Raw genomic sequence first — 16,642 nt, forward strand, 5'->3', positions numbered from 1 at the left:
AAGAATTGAACACTGTGCACTGAAGAACAGTGAGGCATGAGTAAATTCAGGTAAAATACCACATTTTTAATTTGATTTAAAACTGATTATTTAGCTATAACTCATCACAGTTAATCATTTTACTTATTTTAAATGTTTTAGGTCATTTTCTAGGGCACAAAATGCTCTCAAGACAGCTCACAGAATAAAATGAACATAGTGTTCTTTAAAGCAATTTGCACTGTGGCCTTTCAGAGAAGAAGCAGGAACTCCTTCATCCATGCCCAATTTAAAAGTTATGTATGGTCTTCACCAACAAAGTTTAAAATTCTATGCCAAAAAGGCACAAAAAGAGCATCATTGTAAATCTTCCTGAGAGTCAGGAAGATTGACTAAATCTGAAGAGTATAAAAATGCCTTAAATAAATAAAAATAGCTACAGCAGTTAGATTGTGATCCTTTACATGTCTACTTCCAAGTAAGTCCACTGTAAGTCCAAGTAAGAAGAGCTTACCCCCGTATAAATATATTATTTTAGCCTTTGTTAATTAATCCATTAGATGTCTCAATTAAGTACTTGTATCTTATTATTCAGCAGGAGATTTACATATATAAAATATATAAACTATTAAAATACACACACACACACACACACACACACACAATATTCCTATAGTTAAAATATTTTTACTCCAACTTTTGAAGTAAAGATTCTTCAGGACAGCTTACAGAATTCAAATTTAAAACAATACAGTTAACTTAAGTACAGTTAACTAAACAAAAGCAACAGAAAATATTTACAATAACAACAACAGTGAAAATTCTGGAGCAGTGCTCTAGAAAATAAAAGTTGTCAGCCCTTCATTTAAAAGCAATATGGAACACCCAGGTCTTGTTTTAAAATATAGCCAGAGAGGGCACCACAGGTCCCTTTCTTACCAGAATATTCTATAGGAAATTATGGAATTTATTTATTTATATATAACATTTCTATGCCACGCCCATCACCAAAGCCTCAGGGCGGCTCACAAAGAACAAACAATCAGGCATAGGATATTAAAAATTCGGAGTTTCTCGGCAAATATAAAACCATTAAATAAAAACCAGTTAACAATTAAAATATCGTTTAAATAAGAAAAACAAATAATGACGGTGCCAGGCGGACCTCTCTGGGGAGCACATTCCATGGATGGGGCGCCACCACAGAGAAGGCCCTCCTCCAGGTACTCACCCTCCTAATATCCCTCACAGAGGGCTCCCGGAGAAGGGCCTCCCCCGCTGATCTCAAGGGGCGGGAGGGCATTTAGATAACCAGGTCCCAACATGAGTCACTGTCGCCAGGCAGTCGTACTCCAGGTAGGGACGCAGCTGATGGATCAGCCGAAGCTGAAGGAAGGCGCTCCTCGCCACTGCTGTTACCTGAGCTTCTAATGTCAGCTCTGGGTCGAGGAGCACTCCCAAGCTGCGAACCCTGTCCCTAAGAGGGAGTGCAACCCCATTCAGGACAAAGTTCAGGAATAGTGGTACTTGTTTACTACAGTTAAATGTAACAGTTACTTTTCCATTTATATCTTGCCTTTTTTCCTCTCATGAGGAAGCCAAGAAAACTTACATAGCTCCACTCTATCCTGACAGCAATGACTGTGCGAGGTAGATTGGGCTTGAGAGTTCATGACTGGCCCAAAGTCATTCAGTGAGTTTCATGGCAGAAACTGGATCTCCCAGGTTCTGAGTCTGTCTTGAACCACCATACCGCTTGGTCGATAATATAAAAACTTGGGAAAAGTATGAATGGCAAGCATCACTTTTGGAAAAAAACAAAAACTAAACCTCTTTTCCATCACAGAGGGGGGAACACCTCTTTAAAGGTGAGGGAAGCCACAGGACTTTCTTCCTCACTTCTTGCCCCCCAGGTGTGTTGGACTACAACTTCAATCAGCCATTGCTCCTGGAGAACAACAGGTGTTGTTGATCTAAACAAGCAAAGGGTGCTTTTTTGCTTCTTCAGAACTCATGCTTTATTCATATAAAATTTACACACACACACACACGGTTTATTGGTTAATTGACTTGAAAATCTACATTGCCCTTGTGTGATTCATGCAAATTAAACACATTTGTATGCATTTAGTTATTTCCCTTGACTAATTAGGCTTCTGTAGCCATAGTCCCTTGCTCCTCCCTATGATAAGCACAAGATTCATGCACGTTGGCATCCTGACTCCTACAAATCTTAGCCTACTGCCTTCACCCACCTTCAAGAATTGTCCGCATGCTTTTAAGCCTGTTTTGACACCCTCTGATGCTAGAAACTTGCTATTTATTTAAAATGAGAGTTGTGTCTAATGACAAATTGCGTATTGCATTAAATCTGAGATTTAGCTGCACTGCTGTCCTGTGCTTAGCATGGGAAACCCGCTTGTGAACCAGGTTCAGGGGTAACGGCCTAATTTGAGTTACCTGCCCTGTTCAACTGAACCACCCACCATGTTCACAGCTCTCTCTGATCAGTGTCATACCTCCAGTTGTAAGTAGCGAATGGCACTGACTCAAGTCTTCCACACATTTTACATTCCTTTGGCTGGATCTCAAGACTTGCACTGTAGACAGACAAGACGTCTATAGTGAGGTTGCCTGGCTGTGTCAGTGTAGTATCACAAAACCTGGAATTATACTGGCATCACAGCAGTTTTGCTATTATGTTGCAAGCAGGTAACTCTGTTGCAATTGCTTGTAACTATGGTGGCATTGAAATTCCATGCTTACCTTATAGCGGTTATGAATGTACAGATTTATCTTATAATGAGATAAATACATATAGCAGTATAAAGCAGCACCTTGTTTGGGAAGCAACCATGTGTCTTGATGCTTGGAGTTATTAACAAGACAGAAGAAAGATGGAAATTGAACCAAACCCATCATCTTCTGAATTTCCAGGTAAGGATATCTGGCTATTTCCTTTGTTCTATGTAACTGCTCATATGCCTAGTATTTCTGCTTATGGGTGAATTTGTAATACGGGCCATACATTTGGCAATCTGTTGAGACTATCATAAGCTCCAATCTTGGATATCATTTGCTTGGTCTAGCTCATTTTGCTAACAAGCAATATGGGAAATGAGATTATAATTCTCTTGCATTCTCATGTCTTGTGTTACTCTGGATTAATATGGAAAGGTCTTTCAAGTTTACTGGTTTCATGTAGAAATAGCCGGATTGCAAACTTCATGGACTATTTATCTGATACCTTTTACCAAGTCAAAGCTGTTATATTTTCAGTAAGCCAATATACTCAGCTATAGTCTCATTCCAACACTGGTTGGCTAGCTGTTATATTAAACCAGCTGCCTCTTATACTTGGTCTTCTCTTTGAAATCCTTTTGAGGCCTACTTCTGTATGGCTACCTAGATATCATTTGACAAAACACTGTTTTCCAGTGTTAGGGCTCTTGAGCTTTTATTCCAATAAGTTTCCTTATTGGTTATACAACATGTAGAAATACAGAAGCCTGCCTTTTTTTCTTTACTTTTTCTTTTTGCTTTAACTTTTGGTGTGAAGATTGTGGCACAATTCCCACTGATAATCCAAACTCCTGATTTTTTGTTCCAGGAGATAAAAAATTGCTAAGGGAAAGGTCAGAAAGAAATATAGAAAATCAAGAAGATATGAGCTATCCCCTTGAGCTCACTACAACAAAGCAAGGGAAGAGCTCCTACAAGCGCAGCTTTGAAGAAGGTGTATCACAACCCCAAACAAAGAAAAAGAGAATAGATCTCATCTTCAAAGATGTCCTAGAGGCTTCTCTGGAGTCAACAAAGATGGAAGAGCACAAGATAACAAAAAATTCCACTCCTTCTACTAGAAAGTCCTCCAGATTCCATGTTCAAGATGTCTCAGAAAGTTGTGGAACTGGTACTCAACACAGCTCCTCAAATCACAGTAGAAGCAGAAATGAGGGTGAGTGGAAGGTCCCCCATGGTTCCTCTTTCACCATGTCCAAAGAAATTGGCCTGCTCGAAGATGAAGGTGAAGAACCTTTGTCATTCAAAGTGAACAGCCCCACTGATATGTCTCTGGCATCAACTCAAGATGATGCCCTTGATATTCCAACAACTTCATTGTGTCCCAACTGCATACGGTTAAAGAAGAAGATTCGTGAGTTGCAGGCCGAACTAAATATGCTAAGATCGGGCAAGTTAGCTGAGCCACCTCTACTACCTCCTCAGGTACCTGAGTACCAAGCATTTTCGTACCCCACAGGTAAGTCATGCACAATAAAAGTGTTCCTCAAACACTGTGTAAGAAGAGTCCTTTTTGCCATTTGTGTCTAAATATGTTCCAGCCTTGAGTGTTCTGAGAAGCATCTTATTTCACTGAGGCCTCATGTTGAGTTTTACGGAGCAGGAACTTAGTCCTCTGATCAAATAGTGGTGGGATTGTGTTTGTAATGATAAAACATCATATTTCTTTTTACTGTAATCTGTGCATTTTCAATAAAACAAAATCCATTGCAGCGAATTTGTTTGCTGTATTCTTGATGCATTCCCTTACAGGAGAAAGAATAACATGTTATTTTGAGTCCTGCTTAGAGAGTATGATTGGTTTTCTGCATTAAGTGTGAACTATACTGTCCCATCCTGTGTGTGAAGTGTATAATGGATATTTCTTCTTTCCTCTCCTCTAACGGAACTTGTGATTGACTCTGTCGACTCTGAAGAACTCTTTAATTTCCTTTCAGAACATGCTGTCCCATTAATACTTTCTGTGATTGTGAAAGCAGTCAGAGTAACAGGAGGGAGCTTGCTGTACAGATAGTATGATTTTAAAAACAGAAGGGTCTCAAAATGTTTATGAACCATCAATTATTCTACTAACATGTTCAGTCTTGCTGGAAACCCAAGGGTATGTTTAATAAGGGTTGAGATGTAGAATAATTACATTACTGTTTTATACAATTTCTTTGAACTCTCTTAACCTCTCTTTTTTTCCCTTGCAGCTTCAGAAAGTATCATGTCAGTTCCCACCATCATGGAGGATGATGACCAGGAGGTGGATTCAGCTGATGAATCAGTCTCTAATGACATGATCACAGCCACAGATGAGCCCTCCAAGATGTCTGCTGTTACCAGGAGGATTCGGCGCTTCAAGCAAGAGTGGCTGAAGAAGTTTTGGTTTCTGAGGTACTCCCCTACACTTAATGAAATGTGGTGCCATGTCTGCCGGCAGTATACGGTGCAATCTTCTCGGACTTCAGCCTTCATCATTGGCTCTAAGCAATTTAAGATACACACTATAAAACTTCATAGCCAGAGCAACCTCCACAAGAAGTGCCTGCAGCTCTACAGGCTCAGGATGCACCCGGAGAAGACAGAAGAGATGTGCAGGAATATGACTTTGCTCTTCAACACAGCCTACCATTTAGCTATGGAAGGCCGGCCCTATAGTGACTTCAGGCCTCTTGCAGAACTACTGAGAAAGTGTGAACTCAAAGTGGTGGATCAGTACATGAATGAGGGAGACTGTCAAATCTTAATACACCATATCGCTCGAGCTCTTAGAGAGGATCTTGTCGAACGGGTCAGGCAATCTCCCTTCCTCAGCATCATTTTGGATGGGCAGAGTGATGACTTACTTGCTGACACTGTTGCAGTTTATGTACAGTATATCAGCAGTGATGGGCCTCCAGCCACAGAATTCCTCTCTCTCCAAGAGCTGGGCTTTTCTACAACTGATAGTTATGTGCAAGCATTAGATAGGGCCTTTTCCTCCCTGGGAATAAGGCTGCAGGACGAAAAGCCAAGTGTTGGTTTGGGAATAGATGGTGCTAACATTACTGCCAGCCTTAGAGCTAACATGTACATGACAATCAGAAAGACCCTGCCTTGGTTGCTCTGCTTACCCCTTATGGTACACAAGCCACACTTGGAAGTATTGGATGCAATTAGCGGAAAAGAGCTTCCATGCCTGGAGGAGCTGGAGAACAACCTGAAGCAATTGCTCAGCTTTTACCGTTACTCCCCGAGGCTGATGTGTGAGCTGAGGGTGACAGCTGCTACTCTCTGTGAAGAAACAGAGTTCTTGGGAGACATTAGAGCAGTCAAATGGATAATTGGGGAGCAAAATGTCCTCAACGCTCTGATCAAGGATTACCTAGAAGTGGTGGCCCATCTCAAAGACGTCAGTGGCCAAACACAAAGGGCAGATGCATCTGCTATTGCCTTGGCTCTCCTACAGTTCCTTATGGACTACCAGTCAATTAAGCTGATATATTTTTTGCTGGATGTAATTGCTGTACTTTCACGCCTTGCCTTTGTTTTCCAAGGTGAATACCTCCTTGTGTCACAAGTAGATGACAAAATTGAGGAGGCCATCCAAGAGATCAGCAGGCTAGCAGATTCTCCTGGCGAGTATCTCCAGGAATTTGAGGAAAATTTCCGTGAAAGCTTTAATGGCGTTGCTGTGAAAAACCTACGGGTGGCCGAAGCCAAATTCCAGTCAATTCGAGAAAAGATATGCCAGAAGACCCAGGTGATTCTAGCTCAAAGGTTTGAGCCCCGTAGCCGTGCATTTGTGAAGGCATGCCAGGTGTTTGACCTTGGAGCTTGGCCAAGAAGTGCAGAGGAGCTGATGAGCTATGGCAGGGAAGACATGGTGCAGATATTTGAACATCTGGAAGCTGTGCCATCCTTTTCCACAGAGATCAACAGGGAGGGCATGGATTCCAGGGGGAGTTTGCTCATGGAATGGCGAGAACTCAAGGTGGATTATTATACCAAAAATGGGTTTAAAGATTTAATCGGTCACATTTGTAAATACAGACAGAGATTTCCCCTTCTAAATAAAATAATTCAGATCCTCAAAGTCCTTCCCACCTCCACAGCCTGCTGCGAAAAGGGACGCAGTGCCCTTCAGAGAGTGCGCAAAAACAATCGTTCCCGGCTCACTCTGGAACAGCTCAGTGATCTTTTGACAATTGCTGTTAATGGGCCACCCATTGCCAACTTTGAAGCCAAGAGGGCACTCGATAGTTGGTTTGAGGAGAAATCTAGCAATAGTTATGCACTGTCTGCAGAAATGCTGAGCAGGATGTCCTCCCTGGATCAGAAACCAGTGCTGCAGAGCATGGACCATGGATCGGAGTTTTACCCGGATATTTAGCAAGGAATGCCTCATGTTTAGAAAGCTGTTGAATCCTTTTTGTTTTTTTTTTAATCAATACTTTAAGCTTTGATATATTATATGAATATATATATATATATATATATATATATGTATTATATATATGTATGTATGTATGTAAACCCCACACTGAAAATGTAAACTTGTCTGATGGAAACTAAGAGGAATTTTTAAGAACAAGACAACACTTAGCATTTACTGACATCTTCAACCGTGGCAGCTGCAATGTAGGTGGCAACATTTCATTTCTTCAGAAACGTGTACTGGGGCCATAGTCTGCATTTCAAACTGGTTGCATTTATAAGCTAGATGTGGCAGGCCAATGTCGTCCTACTTCTCACTATGCTTTTGTCTATGTCTGTTTTATTCTTTGCCGTTTGTTAGTCGGCTATTGAGCCATTTCAGCTCTTTGCTTATGCTCAAGGGTTTTTCTGAACCGTGTTCATACCTCTTGAAATTCCTTTCCAGCTACCCTGTTTCTTCTAGGTCAGGGTGGATTCTCACTCATTCTTCTGGCAGTATGGTTAACCTTTTTCCTTTCTGTCAACGAGCCCTTTCTTGGTATCACACACCAATGGGCATTTTCAGTGTAAGGCAAACCTCCTGTGAAAAGTCTACTAACAAGTCATTTATCTTACAATAATGGTAGCATGATCAGATGGAAATAAGATAATGCAGAAGACAGGGAATTTGGTGGGAAGGAAGGTTGTTTTTTGCATTTATATTTTTATATAGTAGGAGATAAGAGAATTAATTAAAACTCTTTACTGAAAACCCAGGCTGCTGTGGAAGCTAGATAGCCAATGAGCCAAGTCCCATAATAGGGTAGAGGCTCCAGGGCTTAAAATATATGTATACTAATTTTATGTTATTTATACTCAGTCTTTATAATCATAAATGGGTTGTGTCTTCTGTTCGTTTGGTTTTTTGTTTTTGTTTTTAATGAGTGAAAGAAATGCCTGCTATATTGCTGTAGCAGGAGATATCAATGCAAGATCCATCTTTGGTTGTTATCTTAGGGCAAGGTCCTTCTAGATGTCTGCATATCCTGCTTTTTAAAGGTTTAAAGTTCCACTGTGTGGCAGAAAAAAGAAAAAGAAACATTGTGCATATTCCTGTGGAAGGCTGCTTAGTCTGGCAGACATGTGGGATTTACAGCTGAAATCATAAATGCATTTGTGGAGAGCTGTCTGTCTGTCTGTCTTTCTCAACTTCAGTGGTTCAGGTTAAATAAGTCCAAATGAGCACAAAATCTTCACTACTGTTTGTGCCCATACCCTGCCAAATATGCCATAGGGCAGTGCCATGACAATACTGGATAATGACAGGAATCAAAGGAACCCCCTTTGCCTAGAAAAACAGCTAGGATGGCATGCTTCCAGAGGCATTAACCTCATGCCAGTCTGCATTATTTTGGAAATACGGCAATGATGTCAGTTACACTGAACCTTTCCATATTCCTCCCTTCTACCCCCACCCCTTTTCCCCCAGCCCTTCCCTCTGGTCTTGGTGCTAAAGTATCTCTGGAACTGTTGCTGCTAGATGATAGCTTCTCATTTATATAAATATATATAATTTTATTTTTAAACAGTATGTTTTCAGTGATAATGTAGCATGTTGTTAAACCGGTTTTGTTTAGGGTATATCTGCACCAGTGTCCATTGCTGCATCAATCAATCCATCCTTTTGTTGTCCAGGATTAATCTTCACATTGTTGATGGACATATGTGATTATATTTTCAGGACTCTTAAAAAGACATACACCATATCTATGATGTGGTTTGCAAAGGAAGTAGAAAAGGAGGGACAGTACCTTGATGTCACCTCCATATGATTGTAAAGTAGCTGAAGTGGTCAAGCTAACTAGGCCTGACTACCACCAGAAAAAAGAAGGTGGAGAGAATAGCAAAAAGTGAGATGTGTTGTCTGCAGCAAATGTACTATATCAGCGTAAGAACCTTCTTTTAAAAATGGAATTATATGATTAAGTAAAGGGGCATCACTTGGAGAAAGAGGAGGGGAGTTAGGAAAGGAGACATAGCAGACATTAATTGAGCTCATTTGCACAGATGTTGCTATTTTTGTAAAGCAGTACTGATTTCCATGGTGTGTGTGTTTGTGTGTGTGTGTGGGGGGGGGGGGTAGGACAAGAAATAGAAGGCCAATTGAGGTAATCAGGGCCAGGAGACAGCATGAGGTGCAGACTGCACTGCCTCCTTGCACAAAAACAAACTGGTGCAGATATACCTTTAGTGATGTCCACTGCCCAGATTCATGCACTGCCTTCTCACTCCACTTCCCCTGCCACACCCAGCCACCCACACACACAGATACACAAAGTATACAAAATGAAACAAAGCACAGATATTGCTTGTCTGCTTTCCAATAGTAGCCAGCATCTCTCTATCTTTCTCTCCCCCTCCCTCCCTCTCTCCCTCCCTCTCTCTCTCTCACACACATATTCTACTTTGCAAGCAGCATTTTGGACTTAAAATGCATATTTTCTAGTATCGCCCACTTTGGAGTCATAGTGGAGAATGAGATTGCTGTGGAGAGAAGGAAGTTGCTTTAGCAAAGATTAAAGCAACTTAGTTTTGACTGTAATTATAGCAGCATGAGTATCAACGCAACTATAGTACTTAATAGAGAATATTTTTACAGGACTGTAGAACACTTTTCTAAGCATGGCAACATCTGTTTGGGGTTTAATGAGCATTGATGTGACCAAACGTAACTGTGTGCATAGGCAGTAAAAGAATAGGATTAGCAATAACCACTTGCACCTCTAAAGGACTCAGTTCACTAGAGAGACTAACTCCAAGGCAGCTGCTGCCACCACTCACTGAAACAGGACACAAGAAGTTGCTGTTTATGCAGCCATTTCTACTATCTTCTTCCTGACAATGGTTTTTAGTTATTTTATAGGCCTGCAAAGTATCTGTTGCCCAGTTGCTTGCATAGCCCTGCAATCTGGTAAAATGAAATGTTTTAACTAGTTCTTTCGGAATGGATTGAAATAAATAGGAGAAATAAACATTATCAGAATAGTGACATACACAGTTCAAGATAATTTATAGGATTAAAAATGTGGTTTATACATTGCAATATTCCCTTTATGTGCTAGTATTATAGTAGAATTACTAGACTAAGGAGACTAAGGAACGTCAACTCAAATCATGGTTTACAATAAGAAGAGGACATTTCTAAAGTACGCACACACAATTTTTGAAACCTTGCCATGAGGCAGTCTAGGTAATTTGCATTGCTTCTGCATTATCATGTTTAACAAGAGGGATTTTTCTAGAACATAGATTATCTTTAGCCTCTGTCAAGAGAGATGTTTCACTTTCATGTTCATGAGCCCATCGGTATTATATCCCTTCTGTGTCATTGTCTATCTTTGCCAAACTGTAAAGGAAGTCTGGACACCCCTTCTTGAATCTGATTTACTCGTAGGCACAAGTCTTAATGGGTTGCAGGAGGCACAAAATTAAATTAACAGTAAAATAGGTATGGAATGTTCTATATGTATATCAATGTTGTAAAGGGGTCAGGGAGAGATCACAATGACCGGGATGCTAAGAAAAGGAAAATACTTGATGCAAGTGTCTCTGAAAGCTTTTACTTCTTTCATTTTTAGGGTTTTCGGAGCTGCCCATGAGTATGTTGGAAAATATGACCACACTGTAACTAAGTTAGGGTACAGTCCAGCCATAATTAAGCTATTTAAAATCTTCTTGGTTTCAGTAGAAGAGGCAATTATATGATTATTTCACCAGTACAAAAATTAAGGTTGGCTGGATCATGCTCTATATTTCCTGGCAATTAACTCTCCTCCCAACCAAAAAAAATGTTTTCTACTTATGTGCAAATAGTTAACCTATCTCGATCAAAACTAAGCTAAAGGGTTACACACTAAATATGCCATTAGGCTCATGAAACTATACCTAGTGAGAAGTGTTGCTTATTTTAATTTTAAAAAGATAAGCTATTCGTAGAATAAATATGTAGCTATGTTGAAATCCAGTCATGTCATTAAGTTGTAATGTCCACATCTAATATTCACTAGTAGCACTATTAGGCCTCAATCCTATGGCTTCTAGAAGCTGTCTAGATGTCCAAAGGGTAATCTGAGTCCCAACTATGACTTTAGAGAAGCACTCCAAGGCTGGATCTGAGTCTCCATATTTGGTCTCTCCCCACCCTTGTGGATGGTACAGTTCTTTTTGCACCAGCTGCAGCTCTGAGACCTCAAGAGCAATCTCAGAGTTGACACTGGGGAGCAGGAAGGAAAGGAGCAAAAAATCCTGGGGGTGCCTCTGGCTCATTTCCTCACAAGTCAGTATAAAGCACTTTGATGTCTGAAATGTAAGTGCTTTGGAGGGAGGAGCAGCGCCAAGGCAATCCCCTCCTGTGTGCTTCTCCTCCTATCCACTGAATCCTCATCATCATCCAAGTACATAGGGAGCACAGGCAGCAGCACCAGATGGAGTCCTTAGTTGTTTAGCCAGGTCCCAAGAATCCAGCCTATAACACTATACAAAATGATGTGCATTTGTCTCATGCTTTAACTAAAAGCAAACATTTGATAAATGTCCTAATGAATAAGAATAATATAACAACTTTATGAGCATTGCTTAGGGGATCACATAGCAAGATCATGTAATGACCTTCAGGAGCGTGTATGTCTACAGCTAGCTGTGTAAGAATGCTGGTTAAGAATTACAATAAAAACGTCATATTGCCAGCTAAAACATACCTTTATTCCAGTCATCATTTATGTTTGGAGGAAGTGGAGCTTTGAATAATTGCACTGAGTCGAATCCTTGCCTATGCTTAGTTGTTAGCTCTAGCTATCTGTTTGGCCACAATTTCAATCCAACCAGCCTGAAGAGAGGCTGGGGAAAAGTGTAATGAAAAGTAAGGGACACTAGAGGGCATCAGCCATCCAAATCCTTGGTGGTGCCTAGTGTGATGCAGCAGAGAAGAACAAGAATTAATTTGCCTGCTGGAAATTGCTTGGATGGTACTTACTCAAAATATATTTTGCAGGTTTCTCTTTCAGGGAGGAGATGAAAGGGGTCAGGCTTCAAAAGTACCCAGCCAAAGGGTCAAGTTCAAAATATCCAAATTAAGAAACCAAATGAATCAGGCATCCTGTTATGAATAAGTGGTCTCTTTCGACTCTAAATGACAAAGAGGTATTATTGGTAATCAAATGTTTTCATCCTGTACAGCATCTGACTGTGATTGTCTGTGCAGAACTATCTCTACCCCTTGATTTCCTCTGGAAACTTTCAACTCTAATGGGATCTGAGTGCAGATTTCTCAGTTAGCTCTCTGTTAACTCAGGCTTTTCTACAGGTGTATGCTTCTGTCTGACAGCAACATGCTAAGAAACACTGATGTTATTTTTCATGCAGCCTTCCAGTTCCCATGGCCATCAAGACAAACACAACAGGGATTGTAGTAGCAAAACAGGAAATCAAAGCTCTTTGAATATCAGCAAAAACAGAATAAGCACAAATGCTCAGAGAATGAAGCATGTGCTCTTACATCAGGCATTGAGGCTAATCATATGTGCAGATTTTATCTGTGGCTTGCACGTTTTGCTGGTATGGGTTCCCAACTACCATGCAAAGACTTGGCTCACACAGCAAAAATGTGGCCACTAAATGATTTTGCTAATGTTGTTTCTGCTAGCGAGTTGGAGCTGACATTTCTATAACAACGTGTTGGGAGGCCCATAGGTTTAGTCAGAACCCCTCAATTTAAACCAACCAACATATCTTCCAAACAGTATTGACATGGTACTATGTCCCTCAGCCATTGAACTCTGACAATATCTATGCAATTCCTGTCTCACATTGGAGGCAAGTCAAATGAGTCTGTTTGAAACCTGCTTTATGCACACAATACCTGCTTGTTTAAGGTGCAATCTAAAGAAATCAGCGAGACTTGATCTTCAGAAATCCTGTAATTTACAGTGGGACTTCAGCACACACAACTTTCTCTGGATTGCACTCAACGGGCATGATCCAGCTAAAGTCAAGCACTTCAGAGATCCATTGATTTCAGTGGGGGAGAGTTGGGGACCCATTTAAATCAGTGTGACAAAGGACTTCAACTTTGGCTACACTTTGCCCATAGTCTGTATGTGTCATAAAAATCCATATACACATGTAAAAATGTATCCACATGCCTATATATATATATATATATATATATCACTATATATAAAAAGACTTTATATTTATATATATTTCTATGTTTTCAATAGATAAAATATGAAATTTAGAAAAAGAACTGTCTGCTCTGGTGCAAAGGCAGGCCCTGTGTTAATGTAAGAGGCATACAGTCCTAATGAAGACTAAAGTCCTCAGGTCATTCAGGAAGGCTAAATGAGTGGCTTTTAGTCTTACTCCAAGGTCTGTCTAAAGAGAGCTATTCAGTAATCAATATTTTGCTGCAGCTAGAAAAGGGAATTCTGCTGGCAAAGATGGTAAAGTGCTAAACACAGACTGTGTAACAGTACCGGAACCATCTTGTGATGGGCGGGGGTGAACCTGTTGGTGTTGCATAGCTGTGGGTGCCTGTTCTCACTTTGGCTACCATGTCCAACCTACTTGTGCACTTCCCCCCTCTGCTTGTGTTGACCGAATGAGTGCGGATTGCAATACAGTTTGTGCTCTGGCTCGGTTGCTGGGTTTGCTAGCCAGCAAAGCAAATGGTCTGGTAAACTTGGAGTGCAACTCAGGCATCAGTTGTGTGTGGGCAAGTCCCACTAATTCCAGGAGCACTTGCGTTCATCCACCGCATTGTAGGAGTGCAGCATTTGTTTGTAGGAGGAACACAGGATTTCAAAGTGAGGGAGAGAATGGTTTATAGAGAGGGGATGTAGCATAGGAATAAAACTCTGAGTGCAATGTTAAATAGGTGAATGTATTTAGCCAGGGAGTTATGCCACTGGTGTTCCCTCTACATGCAGTTGCACTGTGTTTCCTTAGCTACCACCATCCTTTTGGTTACGTTTCAAAGAGCAGCTACTTTTTCACTGTTAACTGAGCAAACTGGTTGATCATCTAAACGACTTTCAAGGTGGACAGTAGACTCATACCAGACAGAGAACACTGTATCCTGTAGTCCAAACAGATTTCCGTAGCATTGGCTTGAGGCATTATGACAACCACTCCAGCAAAAGCGTAATGTGATCATGCCCTTTGAATATGAATGGCAGATTTGTGCAGTTTTCACTGATGGTCTTTTGTAAATAGGTGCTGAAAGGTCTTCGAGCTGGACAACCCATTTCTTTGCTTTGATTTAAGCAAAGCCATTCAGTTTCTGAAGCTGAAAAAAATAAATTTTCAGTTAGTTAAACAGGAACCTTACACATTAGGATAACAAAAGACTTTTAATACAATGCTACTTAGTGGCTCTATCCCAGGAAGGGGATGGGGCGCATATAAGGTCATCCAGGCACTATGTAATGCCTTATGCAAGTTCCGTCGTCGTTGCTGTTGTTATGATTATTGGGGGGAATGTGGGAATAGTTTTTCCTCAACAGAGTGACTACTTGCACTGGTGTTGTGCAGCTTTTCTGTTGAACGAGCTTGTGCCATGCACCTCTGATGATGCAGCTTTGTTATCCTCTTGCTATAATGTCAGGGCTTAGCCACCACACAACTCTGGAAACTCACCTCAGTTACAAACCCGGCCTACCTGAAACTCCACAAGCTTTCAGGACTGTAGAGTATAAACCTGTACAGAATGGCTACCTAGAAAACACTTTCCTCAGGACTGAACCTCAAGGGTAGTTAGTTACTTTCTCATGGCTACTGGATTCTTCTCCAGCCCGCATGCTGCCAACAAAGCGCCCTTGCTCTGTACTGAAATCCCTCAAGCACTGCACCTCATGTATAGAAAACTCCCCAGCCAGTGCAGGGGAGACACATCGCACAGACTGTAATTACAGAAATGCAAGTAGGGGAGCAGCCAGATTCCCCCTATTCAGGCATCTCCACATACTCACTTTACAAGAATCAAGGGGGGGTGAAAATTTCTCCTCATGTTTGCCTTTCCCCCCTTCCCCTCACCACCCCAGTCCAAAACTGTTAGTTTGACCATGCACACATGTAAATGAGGGAGGGGGAGAAGCAATCTAAAAATCTATTATTACATATGTATTAAAATGTTAATATCACACTTTTTCTGACAATGTTTTAAAAATGTTATTACTTTGCGGACTATGCTTTATAGTACCTGTGTGAGAGGGGCTAGGACACTGGATACGAATAGAGCTATGTTGATATATCATTGTATGTACACGAGAACTTTCCTTTTGTCATACATTATACTTGTAATGTAAGATGATTATTAATAAAAACACTTCAGTTTATCCAGTTGGGTGAAGTATATTTTTTCAAAATAGTAATATGTTCCCTTTCATTATGGAAGTAATTAAGCTTGCTGGGGAGACTCCATAGACAACTTTGACAAGAATCTTCCATAATTTGACCTCAGCTCAGCTCACTGTGTCTTAAATGTCCATGTGCAGACCCTTGTATTGGATTTACCCAAACACAGGATTTTTCTCTACCCAAAGAGATCTTTCCCATAAAAGAGGCCCTCTTGTTTCCCTCACCTCGACTAAGTTTTTTGCTGGCACTTACATTGACCAACAGCCAGTATAAGTAATTCACCTACTGAGTTTTTTTGTTTGTTTTACTACCACAGTTTGAAAGCATTTCTCATAATTATTCATTAGTTGCTCTTGTTTAGGGCTTCCTAATACTTTTACCTGACTCATTATTTTTAAAACATTTCCTAAGGAACTCACATTAATATGAATATGTAAGATAATGCAAAAAAAAACAATACCAAGAAATAAATTGAAAACTTAACAAGAATGACAGTAACAATGACATAGTGACATAATCCCTTACAGGTTAGGGGAAGCCTGTGCGAACATTTATGTTTGCAAGAGCTGTTTGAAACGTATCAAAGCTCAAATGATATAGATAAATGTAAATATTTCCTAATTTGTTGATAGTTGCGAAGTCGTGTTTGACCCATTGCGACCGCATGGACAACATTCCTCCAGGCCTTCCTGTCCTCCACCATCCCTCGGAGTCCACTTAAGCTCACACCAACTGCTTCAGTGACTCCATCTAGCCACCTCATCCTCTGCCGTCCCCTTCTTCTTCTGCCATCTATTGTTCCCAGCATTAGGAGTCCTTCCTTCTCATTAGGTGGCCAGAGTATTTGAGTTTCATTTTCAGTACCTGGCCTTCTAAAGAGCAGTCAGGGAATATTAAACCTGAACCCTTTACCTTAAATCTAAATTCCTTTTTAACACATTTAAGTATTCTCGATCAAGGACAGCGTATGCAAGAATGCTTGGCAAGGCTCACCAAAGCTGCAATGTTACTGTAGATCTGGAATTGCTTTCAGGCAAGGGGAGAACTGCCTCAGACAATTCTGAAA

The 16,642-nt window shown here is 40.7% G+C and overlaps 1 protein-coding gene across 2 annotated transcripts in view; it reads left to right on the top strand.

Moving 5' to 3' along the window:
• The window catches only part of PRDM11 (PR/SET domain 11), a 60,419-nt gene extending 44,865 nt beyond the window's left edge, over positions 1-15,554 (top strand). The window contains exons 7-8 of one of the 2 annotated variants that reach the window (XM_044437150.1): positions 3,590-4,240; positions 4,977-15,554. In XM_044437150.1, the coding sequence (XP_044293085.1) occupies positions 3,590-4,240; positions 4,977-7,138 (2,813 nt within the window). In that variant the 3' untranslated portion in view covers positions 7,139-15,554. The remainder of the gene's footprint in view (positions 1-3,589; positions 4,241-4,976) is intronic. The other variant, XM_044437151.1, reaches the window with a different exon arrangement.
• Positions 15,555-16,642: the final 1,088 nt, after the last annotated feature.

The sequence above is a fragment of the Varanus komodoensis genome, unplaced genomic scaffold (genome assembly GCF_004798865.1).
Source record: "Varanus komodoensis strain SLA01 unplaced genomic scaffold, ASM479886v1 scaffold3, whole genome shotgun sequence".
Lineage (NCBI taxonomy): Eukaryota > Metazoa > Chordata > Lepidosauria > Squamata > Varanidae > Varanus > Varanus komodoensis.